The sequence below is a fragment of the Phoenix dactylifera genome, chromosome 2, assembly GCF_009389715.1.
Source record: "Phoenix dactylifera cultivar Barhee BC4 chromosome 2, palm_55x_up_171113_PBpolish2nd_filt_p, whole genome shotgun sequence".
Taxonomy (NCBI): Eukaryota; Viridiplantae; Streptophyta; class Magnoliopsida; order Arecales; family Arecaceae; genus Phoenix; species Phoenix dactylifera.
The window spans coordinates 20,984,628-21,002,724 of record NC_052393.1 but is presented as its reverse complement, the minus strand read 5'-3'; the positions used below and the strand labels follow the sequence as shown (position 1 = coordinate 21,002,724).

The 18,097-nt window shown below is 41.7% G+C and overlaps 1 protein-coding gene across 1 annotated transcript; it reads left to right on the top strand.

Moving 5' to 3' along the window:
* Window positions 1–14,316: 14,316 nt before the first annotated feature.
* On the top strand, window positions 14,317–16,416 carry LOC103720775 (transcription factor MYB36). Its single transcript, XM_008810656.4, has 3 exons — window positions 14,317–14,852; window positions 15,060–15,189; window positions 15,553–16,416. The coding sequence occupies exons 1-3, from the start codon at window positions 14,717–14,719 to the stop codon at window positions 16,286–16,288; spliced, it is 1,002 nt and encodes a 333-aa protein (XP_008808878.2). The 5' UTR covers window positions 14,317–14,716; the 3' UTR covers window positions 16,289–16,416.
* The last annotated feature ends 1,681 nt before the right edge of the window (window positions 16,417–18,097 follow it).

Sequence of the window (18,097 nt, the reverse complement as noted above, 5' to 3'; positions counted from 1 at the left end):
TGTTTACTTAGTTCTGATTTGGTGGACATGGGTCTCTACCGCAATTAATATGTGAGGACTAAGAAATCTCAAAACAAGCATGACAATGGTTTTGAGGTTCAATACCCTCTCCGCCTTTTCCATCATTTTTTTTTAGAGTTTTTTTTGCATGAATACTCTTCCAAAATTGATATTTGCATGTATACCCTCGTAAAACACTTGTTTTACTATTCTACAACGTTTTTATCCTCATTTTTAATTTGCATATGTATCCACGTCATCTAACGCTGTTAAAAAATTAACGATTTCAAATTAAAATGACTAAAATACCCTTACTGGATAGATGTGCAAAAAATATTTACAAGGCAATCGCGATGGGAGATAAAAAAGTAATTTCAAAATTTTATTTTATTTTTAATTAATATAAATATGGTTTTTATTAACGGTGTTGGAAGAACTAGTATATTAGGGGCATTTGTGCAAAATACTGTTTTATAAGGTTATCGAAATAAATATACATTTTAAGAGGGTATTCACATAAATTTGAATTTTTAGAAGGGTATTTATGCAAAAAAAAAAATTATTATTAAAATTTTTGAAGATATGATCTGCTGTTCACTTATTCAGACTATATATTCAAGTTAAAACTAACACCCCCTTTGTTTTCTAGAGAGAGAAAGAAGGGCAGAATATGATGCTTGGGATTGCACCACCCAGAACTTGAGCCCAGAATCTCTGTTTGCCACTGGGCAATTCTCAATTCAACCATGACACTTGGTTATCAAAATTGTATACATCCACACCATACTGTGTTAAATTGTTATAATTCTGCTATAGTTATCTTCTTCTAATAAATTGGCAGCTCCCTGCCAACTTGACAGGAACCTTCCTTTTTCCTCAAAAAGTAAAAATAAAAGACTAAAAATAAGAACTAAAAAAAAATAAAATAAAATAGTGTCCATCCATATATTCTCCATCCTACATTTGAAAACTTTGGCGTTAGTTCAAGTTTACTTCGAAAATTCTATGTAGAAATCTCTGTGTTCATCGATACTGGATGTATGTAGGCAGATTGTGTGACTTCAGCGCTGTCTCTTCATGTAGACTAAATTGGTTTTGAATTTCTTTTATTATCTCTTTTTTTTCCCGAGTTACTACGACGTGAGCCGTGATTTCCACCATGTATTAGATTCAAGCTACGGTCGTAATCGTAATACCAAGAAACCCTCCCAACCATGGAGCCTGCATTGAAAGCAGGGTGAAGAATTATGACCACCATTGTGCCAATTATATGACTTTGCTTCTCAGGATTATCCATCATTTCTTCATAACCAATAGTCTTGATGGATTTAATTAGTGAGTGTTTTTCTTTCTTTAGCCCAGACTTAATTAATGCAGTTAGAACTTTCGTTGCTAGTGGGACAGCCCGGTCAATGCTGTAATTGCTTTCAATGATGGAAAACCGGGCATCACCCAACATTTGAAGCAGTCATGGAGAAAGAGACCGTCCCGTTTGGTGCCCAAACTTCTCTTGACCATGATGAAAGATGAAGGAGTTTTTCAGGCCAAACATCTATTTAGAAAAGCTAACAGGGTTACGGAATGGGTGGCCGCCTATGTGGCCAGCTATGCTACCTTATGGGCTGGGATGGGTAGCTGCTCCGGACGCTCCGAGATATTTTGTTTTCTAATTTTATTGGATATATTCATATACGTAATGTATAAATTATCTGCTTTAGAAAAAAAAAACCTTTCATGACCATCAGTGGAATGCAGAAAGTGCATCACACGGCTGTAAGTGTCAAAATAAGATAGAGATAGGCAGACAGTGCGTTCTTTAATTCTTTGAGAGTGCTGTTCTCTCTCTTTCATGTGGTGATGTCCGATATAAACATTGTTTAGATTCTCGAATCGCTCGGAGATTACTTGCGGTTTTCACATCTAGAGAAAGCAACAAGTAACTAATTGAAACCCTCAGACTGAAAACCAGATGATGGATGGGGGAGAAACACTTCTGGGTCTTGTTCAAAGAATCTAAAAATTCATTGGACCACAATTGGAGATGGGAGAGACATGAAGATAACCTCTTTTTGGTGCATTGAAACAGGACACAAGTCGATTGTTTCCAACAATGCAAATCGCCACTTGTTTCTTTGTTTGTTTGTTTGTTTTTTAACTAAAGGAGATTGGTGATGAGAATGGAATCCTGCTAGCTTAGTACTAGTTGGAGAAAATGGGATGGCACCTGCACCTAGATTCCTAAAATATGACCCAGTTTAAGATATAAATAAATAGTTTGGAGGCAGAAAATATCTGCTGGTAGCAACCCAAAAGGAGCTTTTGCGTGCTGGTCTTCCTACCTACCGGTTGATTGCAGCAAAGTTTTGGGATTTGTCATATTATGGGTTGATTGTGAGAATGCCATACAGCCTGATAAGACTAGCTCATTTGCAATTGTCAAAGAACTAATGGTGGTCTAAGGCATTAAATTCTAGATTAAAACGTATGATGCATTCAATTGCATAAGAGCCAAACTTGGTTGCCATAGGGACGGAAGGGATGCTATTTTCAAGGGCAGATGCAAAGATTATCCTTCATTAGGGTGCAAAAATTAAGAAGCTATAGGGAGAGCCACTGTGAGAATCTCATGCCAATTTGTGCTTAGTCCCATAATCATCTTTTTTTTTTTTTTTTTAGTACAACGGCGGCTTACACCCTACGGGTGTGGATACGACCAACAAAATCTGAAAATAACAAAGCAGAAAGAGACTCCAGCACTATGTCGCGCTTCCTCCAAACAAAACCTCCAAAGTGGTGAGCCGTATAGGAAGCGACCCAATCAGCTGCACAATTCGCTTTCCTGTAGGCGTGTGTAGCCTGATGGGTACCACACTCCTGCAAGAGTCTGCGAATGTCAAGAAGCAGCAGCCTGCCCTCGCCTGCACGTCCCCGACCCCTGATCTAATCAATCACAGTGACCGAGTTGTCCTCGAGGATTCTGGTCCGCACCAAGTGTCTGTTAGGCATAGGATATGCCCTCCTAGGCGGCTCTAAGCTTAGCACACACTACCAACGAATCGAAGATCTGTTGGCCCTCCATCGCCACTAGTATGGAGTTATGATCTCTAATGACGAAGCCTATGCCTCCGCCTCTCCCATCAGCGGCCATACTGCCATTGAAATTCACCTTCAGGAAGCTAGGGGCTGGGAGCACCCAGAATACGAAAACATATCTGGACGCTACAAGAGCAGAAGGGATATCCCAGATGTCCCTGGCCAACTCGGTGGGTGAACTCTCAGCAGTGCTAAAGAACTCCTCCGCATGCGTAATGCCCTGGCCACCACCGCCCTCGGGGGCGAGTTGCGACCCTCAAAGACTCGTGTGTTCCTGTCCAACCAGGAGTGGTAAGTTAGGTAGGCAACAAGAGTTCCTCTCTCCTCTGCCCCATACCCTGACCCCAGGACCTCCAGAAAGCGCAGAAACTCCTCAATGGACGACCACCTCTGCCCCCGATCATAAGGGAGCCACGCACACCTCCAAATCTAACTAGCCCGCAGGCACTCGACTAGCACATGATAGATGGACTCCTCCACCTCCGGGCATACTCCGCAATCTGCAGCTATCCGCACTCCCTGCCGCGCCAGGACGCTCCTAGTGGGTAGGCAGCCCCATGCTACCTGCCACAGGAACAGTATGAAACGGGGATGGACACGTAGTTTCCAGATCCAGCTGCCATCAAACTGCTGGGGCACCGCTCCTCTCATCCGCGCTATGTCACGGGAGCTCACTACCATCCGCCCGGACAGACACCATACCCTCCTATCCGCTGCCATCCCCACCGGGACCGGTAAAGTCAGCACCCGCTCTGCAAGCTGCTCACCAAATACCCACCTAACAATATCTGCATCCCATCTCTGCTCCCCCTGGACAAACAAATTGCTAACTATATTCGTCTTTCACTACATGGATTCTTATACAGGAATGTAAATAATAATTTCTAACTAGCCTTTTTGGATGTTGTCCTAGAACATTACAAATGGCATCAAAGTAGACACAACACACAATCCATGAGGACTAGGAAACTTTCTAGAGTGGGTCCTTCTGAAATTGATCATGGACCGATCATAATATTTTTGATCAGATTTGACTGGATTGAGACCCTTAGCCTACCGAGGATACTAGGGCTTAAACAGAAGATTATATTAGGACCTGTACAAGTGTGTGTTTAGTCCCACATCAGTTGTGTATCGAGGAATTCAGATAATAACTTCTCGTTAGTTTTTTTCGATGAGGTCCTAGGTTGTTTCAACCTATGAAAAGCCAATTGTTTTGGGCAAGTCGACTGGCCTGAAGAGGTCGGGCCTGTTGGGTTTGAGCATGTGTTGCACGTGTGGCTGAAGAAGAAGGCTCCAGTTGGAAGTTTTCTTTCTCCCCCGATACTGGTGGACTCTGAGAATCCTAGGGCGACCAAACCTTATCAAAAACTCTAGGATTTTGTCTATTTAAGGTCCTACTCCTCTTTCGTTGAATTCCATCACCAATCTCTCAAGGAATAGCCGCCAATTCCAAGTTTCTCTTTCTAGCTTCTACCTTGATTCTTCGCTAGAAAAGCCATTGGACCACCTCGCTAGACTGAGGTGAGTGTTCTACGTCTTCTTCTCTCTCTTTCCTAATCATTTAGCCATCGTTCATGTTTATTTGGGTTGGAGAGCACCCGAAAAAGCATGAAACAAGGTCGTCCTTGTTTCCTTCTCTTTTTCTTGAGTTGCCAGCAGCGTGAGTGTTCAATGTCTTCTTCTCTCTTTGCTAATCAATTAGCAATTGCTTATGTTTATTTGGGCCGAAGAGCAGCGGAAAAGGCATGAAATAGGGTCGTCCCTATTTTCTTCTTTTTTCTTGAGTTGCCGACCGCCGCTAGCCGTGACTCATGCTTGGGATGTCGTCGTTGCTGCTGGGTGGAGGAATTGTTGTGGGCCACCATTTTTGCTTGAAATCCAGCCGGTGAGTCACCAGAATGATCATGAACAGGATCTCTCCTGTTTCACATTCTTTTCTTTTGTTTTGCCGGTCATCGCCGGTGTACGGGCACCACGGTGGATTGTCAGCCGTTGGGGGTCACCGACCATAAGCACCGTCGAGAGCCCTCTTTTATTTTGGAAAGGAGAGAGGGAAGGAGAGAGAACCTCATGGCTCTCTTCTTCTTCTTTCCATATTTTCTCTCTCCTTCTCTAGTTCCTCTCTCTTTTTTCTTCCTCTTTTCTCTCTTTATCTTGGTGTTTTCTCTCTCTATCTTGATCCGAATTTTTTTTTGGTTAAAGAGACTTAGTGGGTAGTTCTAGATTACTACATGATGATAGACCCTTTAGTGGACCAATAGAGGTTTCTGGGTTGTCAGATATCTCAGATGATTTTTTATGTTGATATAGTTCTGTAGGAGAACAATTTTCTAGATAATAGAATGTTGAGCAGGGTTCTGCATACCCTAGTTTGTAGATCGCGGTATGGATAGGTAATTAGTCTGTCTAGCTTGTCGGCATAGAGGTAAGATTCCTTATACACTCGCCCGCATGATTATAAATATTTTGTACACATATGTATGATATGCTAATGATTAAGATAAGTAAGATGCAAAAAAAATTTTCTGACAATTTCTGTATTAAACCATATTTTAATCATGTATGCTTGTAATTGGTAGTATGATGGATTCATATACGAGTATAACTTACACTTGCATAATTGTACTAATGGATGTGGTGCTCTGGGCTAACCATGTTATATTGATTGCCCTGTCACGGCGAAAAATGTGACACTTGTCGATTGACCCCATCACAGGCTGAAAATATGATACTTATCGATTGTCCCATCATAGACAGAAAACGTGACCATAGTTAGTCTAAATTTTGAAATAAAAAGAATTGATGTATGGATGTGAACCTGATTGAATAAATAAGAACTCTAGGCTGATCTCGTTATCATTGATTGTCTCGTCACAAACTGAAAATGTGGAACTATCAATTGCCCCGTAACAACAATATTGTTGCTTATGATGCTTTAGAAAATTTGGAGATAATGATACTTGTTATGTTTTTTGGATGGAAGTATAAATTAGCACCATTAAGAAGTTTTTTCATTTATAGAAAAGGGAACTACATAAAATTAATGAATATAGTAAAATCTATAATGCTAAATATCCTTTTAAAGAACAGACCGACAGGAAAGGAGTAGTATTAAAAGACCCATATTCTTCTTTTGTCATATTAGATAGAATAACTCAAATATAATACCACAAATTGCCGCTTTTACAACTGCTTTTAGAGTTAGAGATTGTGTATGAAGTTTGCGGGCTCAACATGATTTAAAATCAATGGTTTAGATAAAATAGTTTTATTTGCATAAGATAATCAAAACTTAATGGTTTTGGTGTCGAATTACCTTTTATAATTATTTCAATTGATATTAGAAAAGTAATTTACCATATCCTTGTATCATGATATAGATTCATCTTCTCAATTCGTCTTCTGCTTGCTTTTAGAGTTTATGTTTTTTCCATCACTTGAGTAATCTGTACTCATTTAACTTAGATTGTCTATTAATATATATCTCCAACAAGATAAATATTGTCAGGGCATGCACAATATGAAACAACAAAGTTAACAACTACTGAGAAAACATACTTAAGTTAGGATGAAGTTCTTTGGGTAAGAAAATAACAATAACACTCCTTCAAAGAGAAAAAAGTTGTCCTACTACATGTACAAATATAACATATCTTATCCTTAATTGACTAAACCAATGTCCGTAGTTATATGCGATCGATTATTTGCTAATTTTGATGATATATGAGAAAATGCATCATTGCTGTCACGCCCCCACCTCTGCGAGGCACGTGAGGCACCTAGTGCCCACGTGGGGGCCACATGAGGGGGGAACACGGGGCTCCCCTGCCAGATATTGTCCGGTTCTAGGGCTTCACGCAAGCGTCCTTCACCCCTCCCCGGTTTTGTTTTCCTCCCATAACGCGTCTGCAGGATTAGGAGACACCCGCCTCATATGCCCAGGCTCTAGAACGAGTCTTTCCGATGTGGGACTATTGGGCCTCACACCCTTCCCACCATCGGACAAGAGCCGTCCTCGGCTCTGATACCAAATGTCACGCCCCCGCCTGCGCGAGGCACGTGAGGCACCCAGTGCCCACGTGGGGGCCACATGAGGGGGGAACACGGGGCTCCCCTGCCAGATATTGTCCGGTTCTGGGGCTTCACGCAAGCGTCCTTCACCCCTCCCCGGTTTTGTTTTCCACCCAAAACGCGTCTGCAGGATTAGGAGACACCCGCCTCATATGCCCAGGCTCTCGAACGAGTCTTTCCAATATGGGACTATTGGGAGGTTTTTACTGATCATAAAAGCCTAAAGTATATATTTACCCAGAAGGAATTAAACATGAGGCAAAGAAGATGGCTTGAGCTACAAAAAGATTATGATCTAAGCATCAAATATCATCCGGGAAAGGCTAATGTTGTGGTAGATGCTCTCAGTAGGAAGTCAGCAGTGGGCTCCATATCTTTGCTTACCACTCAGAAGCAGATTTTGAAAGATTTTGATATGATGCAGATCGAGGTGATTACCAAGGGTGCTGGAAGTATGTTGGCTAGTTTGTTGGTGCAACCTACCTTGATAGAAAGAATAAAAGCTGCTCAACAGACAGATGCACATTTATGCCAGCTTAGAAATGATGTGGAGAGAGGGTTACGACCCGAACTCCGAATCCACCCGGATGGTACTCTGCGTTTTGGCAGTAGATTATGTGTGCCCAGGGATGCTGATCTAAAAAGAGAGATTCTGGAGGAAGCTCATCAGTCTCGTTTCTCTATTCATCCCGGCAGCACTAAAATGTATAGAGATTTACGGGAACATTTCTGGTGGAACGGCATGAAGAGAGAGATAGCAGGATTTGTAGCTCGGTGCTTGGTATGTCAGCAAGTAAAAGCTGAGCATCAGAGACCGGCTGGTTTACTAGAACCACTAGAGATTCCAGAGTGGAAATGGGAGCACATTACTATGGACTTTGTTATTGGGCTTCCAAGGACAGTAAGGAGGAATGATGCAGTGTGGGTGATTGTTGATCGCCTCACGAAGTCAGCTCACTTTTTACCTTTTAGGGTTGGCACTTCACTTGACAGGCTGGCTCGGAGGTATATTGATGATATTGTGCGCTTACATGGGGTACCAGTAAGCATTGTATCTGATCGAGACCCCCGCTTTGTATCTGGATTTTGGAGAAGCTTCCAGACTGCTATGGGCACTGATCTGAGACTCAGCACTGCTTATCACCCTCAGACTGATGGTCAGTCAGAGAGGACGATCCAGACCCTGGAGGATATGCTGCGGACTAGTACAGTTGATCTGGGAGGTTGCTGGGATGATCATATATCACTAGTGGAGTTTGCTTACAATAATAGTTATCATTCTAGCATCCAGATGGCACCTTATGAAGCCTTGTATGGAAGAAAACGTCGGTCTCCTTTACATTGGGATGATGTTGGAGAGAAGAAGTTGTTGGGCCCTGAATTAGTTCAGAGTGCTAGGGAGAAGATTCTACTGATTAGGAAAAGGCTCAAGGCAGCACAAGATAGACAGAAAAGCTGGGCAGATAAGAAAAGAAGAGAAGTGAAATTTCAGGAGGGGGATTTTGTATTCTTAAAAGTTTCACCCTCGAAAGGTGTTACAAGATTTGGAAGACATAGTAAATTGAATCCTCGCTACATTGGACCCTTTGAGATTCTTTCCAGAGCCTGGGCATATGAGGCGGGTGACTCCAAATCCTGCAGACGCAGTTTGGGTGGAAAACAAAACCGGGGAGGGGTGAAGGACGCTTGCGTGAAGCCCCAGAACCGGACAATATCTGGCAGGGGAGCCCCGTGTTCCCCCCTCATGTGGCCCCCACGTGGGCACTAGGTGCCTCACGTGCTCCGCAGAAGCGGGGGCGTGACATTTGGTATCAGAGCCGAGGACGACTCTTGTCCGATGGTGGGAAGGGTGTGAGGCCCAATAGTCCCACATCGGAAAGACTCGTTCCAGAGCCTGGGCATATGAGGCGGGTGTCTCCAAATCCTGCAGACGCGTTTTGGGAGGAAAACAAAACCGGGGAGGGGTGAAGGACGCTTGCGTGAAGCTCCGGAACCGGACAATATCTGGCAGGGGAGCCCCGCGGTCCCTCCTCATGTGGCCCCCACGTGGGCACTGGGTGCCTCACGTGCCTCGCGCAGGCGGGGGCGTGACATTTGGTATCAGAGCCGAGGACGGCTCTTATCCGATAGTGGGAAGGGTGTGAGGCCCAATAGTCCCATATTGGAAAGACTCGTTCGAGAGCCTGGGCATATGAGGCGGGTGTCTCCTAATCCTGCAGACGCGTTTTGGGTGGAAAACAAAACCGGGGAGGGGTGAAGGACGCTTGCGTGAAGCCCCAGAACCGGACAATATCTGGCAGGGGAGCCCCGTGTTCCCCCCTCATGTGGCCCCCACGTGGGCACTAGGTGCCTCACGTGCCTCGCAGAGGCGGAGGCGTGACAATTGCCACTCCCAAAAACTCGGAAGGAATTGAGCGCAGCTTTACAGGATTCTTCTCTAGCATTTAGTCCATAAACATATACTGAGGACTTCAAGTATCTTAAATGATTAACTCATGCTTGTTACCACCAAGGACCTCAGCTAAAAAGCTAGTCAAGAGTTATTCAATGGAGTCCTTATATAGCTTGCTTAGGTATCCAAGACCTTCCCAATGCACAACTAACATAGAATTAGTCGACATATGCTCATATTAGTTTTCACATTGTTTAAATCATGAAACGTACTGAAATTTTCTTGTTCAATTTAAGGCACCCTTTTTTTCCAAAATAATTAAATAAAGGAACCTCTGAGTTGGCTTGGACAAGGAAATTATTCTTCCATATATTAGAAAGGCCTCCTTGATTTCACTGGAACCGAAAAGAAACAACATTCCTAGACTCCTTTCAAGCATAAAATCTAAAGTATCAAGAGAGAACCTAATTTTAATTTTTTATCTTCTTCTAACAATATCTTTAACTTTTATTTTACGATATTTATTCTAACATAGTTGGTTTGGCATTTTTTGTTTCAGTTTGCCTTTTTATTTGAAAATACACAATACTTCCCTATTTAATTTTAATAAAATGCAGGTAAATGAAAAGTTTATGCTCTACGTATTAAACCTTACATACCGCCAACAGATGACCCTTCAAGTACCTTTTAGTTCAAGCACAAATCAGACACTTTGTGTAGCTGAAAAAAAAGAACTAAAATAATAAAATGTTAGCTTACACTAGTCAAAAATAATAATAATCAAATATATCTTGTCTTCTTAATATAACACATTATCGACAATTCCACTGACTCATGGCAAAGTATACTAAAATCTTGGATAGGAATCCACATGAGGTAGGAAAAATGCCATATATATATCTCCTATACTTGCAAAGAAAAATATTCAAGAGAACTCACATCCACATTCGAACTAGTTCAACAATATACTTGTAGATCTTAAAAAAGAAACAAAAGAACATATTGGAGATATGACATTTGTCACATATGGTTAAACGGCTCGTGTTCTATAGCTATAGCACAGCAATCACATGTAAAATATTAGTATGCCTTATACGCAACTAATCAAATATGAGGCAAGATACTTATTTTCTATATGCCAAATACTCCATTACTCATGTTTATATTCGTATATGTATATAAGATGGAATCCCATGAGCAATGCAATAGTGAGAAAATTTTCCATATCTTTCTTTTTCATTATTTCTTTTACATAGTATTAGAGCTCATGATTGTTGGGAGGTCACGAGTTCAAGTTCCTCCAATTTAATTATTTATTTCTGATGTATTTGTTATCTTGACATTTGTCTGTTTTGATCCAGTTATGCCTCTATATGCATGATTCAGGCCACGCATGAGGGATATATATATATATATATATATATATATTCTTTTCCTGTAAGCTTAAATTTTTGGGGTCAATTAGTTTTTCAATACGGTATCAGAAGTTTTGGTCAACCCATCGATCCACTAATTCCACCGCCAACCATGAGAAAACCTCTCTGTCAATTCCCATGCCATCAATTCCAACCTTACCATAACATTAAAAATCAAATTCACCTTTTTAATCTTCATCCTTCTGATCGATAACCCGGGTAATGTGTTAGTTTCTACTGTTCTTAATAGAGATAGCCATCATACCAGGCATCGAGCAATCCAGATGGCTCTCTGCAAAGAATAAGCTTGGTTTCGTGGATGGTTATCATCCCCAAACCGATCCTTCCTCCATATATTATGTGTCATGGTCATGCAGCAACAACATGGTCCTTTTTTTGGCTTCTAATTGTCATATCTCCCTACTTATTTTATTTATTTTGATATTGCTACTAGCACATGGAATAATCTCAAGGAGAGATTCTTATGCACGACCAACATGAGCATACCTCTACTTTAATCTATTTCACATGGTTGAATGCTCTTTGGGATGGGTTCTCTTCTACGTACCTCACCCTCCCCATCTGTTCTTGTGGTGTTATGATCACCTACCATCAGAAAGAAAAACTGGTGCAATTTCTTATGGGTCATAATAACTCATATTCCTCTACTCGAAGTCATAATCCTTTTGATGGAACCATTGCCATCCATCAACAAGGCTTATAGCCTTATCCCTTAATAAGAAACATAAGTCTATATTTTGTGTTCTCCCCACTCTTACGGTTGATGGTTCTATTGCTGCTTTTGTTGAACACGAAGGTGCCACTTCCATCGCAAATAACAACGCTGCTCCCTGGGACAACAAAGCTAAGACTCATTAAGACCGGTTCAGATTATATATGTAACCACTGTGGCTAGTTAGACCACCGAAAGCTGCACTAATGCTCTTCATGGGTATCCCTCGTGCGATGCCAATAATGCTCAACCCAATCCACTGGATATTTTGGCACCAAGTCCTTCAAATGCACTAGTCTTCACTCTAGAGCACTATGCCTAAGTTGATTGCTTTAATCTTCATGCATGGTACCGGGCCTCCAAGTGCTTATATATATGGCCGGTAAGGAAACCTTCATGCTCTTCCTTCTCAAGCCCTTGGATTGCCTTAATTAACCAAAGACCTTTAATGTTATGTTATCTTCTTTCCCAATAAATGCGTATTTCAGGATCTGCGCTAAGCAACAAGAGGACTATGTTTTACATTCTGACGCTTTCACTGCCCCCTTTGGTTGGTGGCGATGTTTGGGACATCTCTCTACTTCACAGTCGCATATATGGTTAAATCTAATAAAGATGTTACTGTGTCTAGTCCATGTCCATGATATGTTTGTCGTCTGACTAAATAGGCCAGATTGTTGTTACCTAGAAGTTCTATTTCCACTTTGTCTCCTTCTGAGGTACTCCATGTTGATGTTTAGGGTCCTTACCCTACAACTTCTATTTCTGGTGCAAGATATTTTTTTAACTATTATTTCATGAGCTTTAAGACTGAGTCACATAATCTATATTTTAAAATGTTTTTGTGCCAGGATCCAATTAAAATCAATTCCATAAATGCATTCGTATCATACGGACTAATAATATTTTGGAATTTTTCACTAGCTAATGCAATCTTTTTTTTATTTTTTATTTTTTGATCATGGCATACTTCACTAACATAGATGTGTCGGTGCTCCCCCACGAAATGGGGTAGTTGAGAGCAAACATTGGCATTTTGGGGCGAGTGCATTCTCACAGAAGCTTATTAATTTGATCATAGACATCGAACATTCGTGTGCTTTGGAAGAAACCATAAATATGCCTCCAAGTAATCAGAATTTTGAGCAAAACCTACTTCCCTCAACAATCTAACACAAATGCAGTTACAGTGCAATACATAGTTCATTGCATGTCTCAAGTATTTTAGTATGCTATCAATTCACTGATGATAGCATTAAGTCATTTATAATTGCTGCATATGTTCGACATACAAAAGAGAGAGTGAAACAAACTCAGCTAGCCTAATTCACATAATGAAATAGGCCCCTTGCTTTCTCTTAAGGATGCACAAGTCTCTTTTTATAAATATGCATCATTCCAGTCTCTTGCCCTATAGAAAATGTTTTGGAAAGAAACAAAAATATAAGGCATGCTCTCATCCATGAGAGAAAATTTTAGCAAATAACCTTGATTGATCGAAGAAACATTTCCTTTCTAATGAGATTAAAATCATATTACCCATTTGGAATAGATGAATATCAAATCTCTTGTCAATCAACTAGATGACTTATATCGCTTGAAACATCCAACGTCAATATGGGAGAGCCCAATCATACTCTCCCTGGTGCCTTCTCTCAAAACATATGAAAACAACCTCATGATTTGATCCTTTATCACAACCTTTCCTCTTATATCAGTCACAAGCCAGCCAATCAGACCAAATCTAATTATACTTAGATTTATCAATGCCATGCATGCAAATTTCCAATTATCAGAATGAGGAGGAAAACTAGAAAAAAAAAGGGACATGCTTTAACTGGAAAAGGTTGTCAGAATTGATGGCACCTGAAGATTTTAAAATAAAAAAAAATAAAGTAAATTGCCTTAAACACTGTATCTCCAACAATGAAAAAAGAATGTCTACTGTTGTTTCAAGGGGTTGCTTTATTATAGAACTGTGATTGCATGACCATGAAATTTACCTTAAATCTGTCCTAACATGACCTGAATCATATTATAAAGCCTTAAGTTCAGATTGAGGCATTATCTCAGATAACAGATTACAGATAACCTCTTACAAACATAAAACATGGATTATATTGCATCATGTTGGACCTTGTAATCTAGATACAGATACTAACTAGAAATTAATTTTCAAGCAAATCATTTAACTCAACCTAACCTATGAGTCCATCTCCTGGCTATGCATACATGAAGATCCACCATCTTTTTTAAGCAGCATTAGCCTGTATATGTGTAACAGATATGTTTCAGATCCATGAAGACACCCCTTAAACAAATAGGTAGGGAAACATAGGTGGATCCAAGCGGACCCCAACTCATGTACGTATGCATAATTACATAAGTGGATGAGTAGTACGCAGTTCACATGCGCACATGCAGCTGTCCAAATGAGGTTGAGTCTCAATCACAGAGCCTACTTCTCTTCCTCCTCCTCCTCCTCCTCCTCCTCCTATCCTTCCTCACATACAGCCCAGTGTCTGGAAGACATCACCTTTACAAAGGCCCCACGCCCATCCATCCCTTTCACTTCCTCCTTACACTTCCCGTAAAGACTTTTTTGATCCTGCGAAGTGGAAAAAGCAAACAGGGACACAGAGGGAGAGAGAGGAGTAGGCAGTCCAAAGGGAACAGTGGGATGGCTTTATTTATGAATGATGGTAAGTCTTTGTGGCGCTGAGACTGAGAGGCCCTCCCTCCCACCTGGGCCAGCGAGGAGGTTGAAAGCGATGGAAACCGGACAGGCTATCCTTTGACTTCTTACATCTCCCCATATATGTTTATCATATAATATATCTCTGTGTGTCCGACTCTATATCTCTTGGCTTTCTTTTTCTGGTCATATATACCTCCTAGAAGCCTGTGTCGTCTTCCCAAGGGCTTACCACCACCAAACCATACCACAAACCCAAAGGACAAAAGGAGAGGAGGGAAGAGAGATTTGTTGGGGGTGGGTAGCCAAGAGAGATGGGGAGGGCTCCATGCTGTGACAAGGCCAACGTGAAGAAGGGTCCTTGGTCTCCTGAGGAGGACTCCAAGCTTAAGGAGTTCATAGAGAAAAATGGGACTGGTGGCAATTGGATTGCCCTCCCTCACAAGGCTGGTAAGAGAGTGATTGAGGACCTTATCTCCTTTCCTTTGCTTTACCTTTTTTTCTGGCTACTTGTTCATCAAGAGTTAATATCTTCTCTTGTTACATCAAAGAAGGGGAGAGAGAGGATCTTTTTTTAAGATGAGAGAGAGAGAGAGAGAGAGGTTTGGTGTGTCATTATGTGGATGATGGCAATTTGGCTTGTTGGATTGTTGACAGGGCTAAAGAGATGCGGGAAGAGTTGCAGGCTGAGATGGCTCAACTACCTGAGGCCCAATATAAAGCATGGGGAGTTCTCGGATGATGAGGACAGGATAATATGCGGCCTCTTTGCTAGTATCGGAAGCAGGTGAGAGACAGCTAACCTTTTATTACAATCCAGTTCTTTCCATTTTCCTTTTCCCTTTTTAGGTAGGCATGCTTTGTTCTGTTGATCCTTGTCTTGCTTTCTATTTCTTGGTTTGGATTTCCCTCAAAATCCACCATTATGGAAATAGTCAAATTGAAGAGAAGAGATCTAAAATCCATTTGTATATTTCTAGCAAAAGTTCTGCGTGGGGTGAAGAATGTTCTATATCCAGATGCATCCCTCTTCATGCATGCCATATTTAGCTCTCTCATTGGAACTCATTGAAAGCCTACCAAACTAGGAGATAAGATTTTGCTATCCAAATCGAATTGTTACATCGAAAACATTCATTTTGGTCGTCAGGTGGTCCATCATAGCTGCCCAGCTTCCAGGCAGGACTGATAACGATATCAAGAACTATTGGAACACCAAGCTTAAGAAGAAGCTCTTGGGGATTGCTTCTTCCCAAAGGAAACCACATCAACAGCAACAGCAACAACAGGAGCAACTGCAGCAGCAGCTTCTCTTCCAATCATTATCCTCTTCTTCACAAGGCAAATACTACACCTCTCCAGTTCCTCCCCTCCCAGTCCTTAAAAGCCTTCCCCCAATCTCCCAAGATGCCTTTGGCACTGTTCCTACCACCACTTCTTCCACTCTCTTGCAAGGCCCATCTTATCAGTACCAGATGATGAAGGAGAGTGGTCACATGATCGTGTTTGGAAGTGAGCAAAGCTGCAGCTCCTCTGATGGGAGCTCCACCCAGATCAGCTACGGAAAGGAGATGGACTACAACTATAATATTGGTAGAGCCGGTGGAGCGGAACAGATGGGCTTTGAGAGCTATCTCTTCCCTGCTGGTATTGAGGAGACCCACAGGTGGTTACTTGGAGGTGGGGGTGGTGGTCAGGTGGAGAGGGATTATGGGCTGTCTCGTCTGTGGGAGGAAGCTCCACTGGAGTATAACTATGAGGAGATCAAGCAACTGCTCGGCTCTATCCATGGGTACACCAACAACAACGACCACAATCTCTCTCTGGATGACCCTTCAGGCAGCGGAGGTAGGGGAAGCTTCAAATCCCAAGGAAGGGTCATGTAGCACTTCTGACTGTAAAAAGAAAATCATAAGATCTTCTTTTGAGAGGGTATGGCTGTGTGCCTGTGTGGTATCCGATATGGACTTTGACAGTACATGGGTTAAAAAAGGAGAGTGTTTGCTTCCCTTTAGCGCTAGCTTGTGATTTGATGCTTGGTGTATGGTACATCCTTCCTTTGCGCCAGCATTCATTAAAAAAAAAGAAAGTCATGTCTTATAGGGCAGTGGTAGTGACAGTCTTAGAGAAGACCTCATTCAACAATCTTATCTATCGTACCCATTTACATGCATTCATCTCCCTCTTTCTTTATTTCCTTGTTTTTTTAACCCACTCAAGGTTATGTGTTGATCATGAGACGCTTTGCATTCATTGCATTCTATGAAGTTTTGGATTCAAAAGATCAATTCATATTATTATAACATGTTTATTTAGAACACAGAAAATGGGTGCTTATGATTAGTTTTAAATGTCACATGGGTGGGAGACCGGACTGAGCCGAAGGAAACGTGTCCTGTCTGTCAGATCATATATTTTAGCACTGATGACAGTGTGGAAGTAGAGGTTAGATTCTCTGTGGGGTTTGTAACATATTGAGTTAATTAGCAAATGTTTATAATCCCAATATGAGCAAGGAGACAAGGAGGGATGTCAGCCTCCTCCTTCGCTAAGGGCAGCAAATCCCAATGCAAAGTTAAAAGGGACAGGCTGAATGCGTGTGCTGTTTGGTTGCCTGCCTTCAAGCATGAGGCAGCACATAATAATCTCTCTCTTACTCCAGGAATAGGCCCAGGTCTTTGGATACGGTCAATAGTAAACAAAATCTAAAGAAGATTTTATTTTGTGGATGTTGCTGATGTTCGCCATTCATTACCATTGTCTGATTGTGAGTGGATGATTAGTGGCAATAGACATGTAATAAGGTGGATGGGTGGATGTCATGTAGATTTAACGCATACCACTGACCTTACTCTCATGCCTAAGTCTTTCTAGATACAAAAACACTGAGCAAACTAAAGAAAAGAGCCACCAAGGTAGTAGCCTAGTGGTACTGGGCAGCAATTCTAACCATTAGGTTCCAAGTTCGAATCGCTGTGGCGACGATTAAATTGTGGACCGGAGCTCACTACTTTGGCCACTGCTTGGACTTGTGGTGTAGAACCGCTCTTGAACCGCTAGTAGCCGGGGTGGTGCCGGGTGTGACGTACTCACACGTGGGACTCGAGCCAGAGCTCAGAGGAGTAGCTGAGCCGGGCCTACGGGTGGGGAGGGTATGAGTAAAATCGGTCGGGGTGCCCAACACACGGCCATTTCTGCCCGTATCGAACATTCTCCTGGCGGGGCGGGGGCCCAGTGGAGGCTGCTACGCGGTGGTGGGCTTGTCCCTTCCTCCCCCCTACCCCTTTTGTATTAGCAAAAAAAAAAAAAATAAAGAAAAGAAAATTTATAATGTAATGTTGGATATTTTCATAGAGAAATTACATTTTATTTTAAATCATAACCAACCAACCGTCGTGGTGGCTAGCTGTTTAACGTGTTTTCAGAGGGGCATACTGGTTTATAAATAGCTAATCTAACCTTACAAAAAAAACATAACATAACTTGCACCGCAATTCAAAATAACATGCTTGATTGGTGGGGCGAATAAAGCCTTAAAAAAAGTAATAGCCCAGACGCCTTAAAGCCATTCTCATTTGCAGATTTCCAATTCTTCCTCCCTCTTGCCCTACATGTAATCTCCCATAAGAAAAATCCACCACTACGTGCAATTATTTTCTTATATGCTATTTATGAGAAGCTTGAGACATATACAT

What these genes read in the sequence shown, in the direction of transcription:
- LOC103720775 (XM_008810656.4), top strand. Translation starts at nt 14,717, where the DNA reads ATGGGGAGGGCTCCATGCTGTGACAAGGCCAACGTGAAGAAGGGTCCT. An exon ending in TGCCCTCCCTCACAAGGCTG is followed by an intron (nt 14,853 to 15,059) that starts GTAAGAGAGTGA and finishes GATTGTTGACAG; the next exon opens with GGCTAAAGAGATGCGGGAAG. An exon ending in TTTGCTAGTATCGGAAGCAG is followed by an intron (nt 15,190 to 15,552) that starts GTGAGAGACAGC and finishes TTTGGTCGTCAG; the next exon opens with GTGGTCCATCATAGCTGCCC.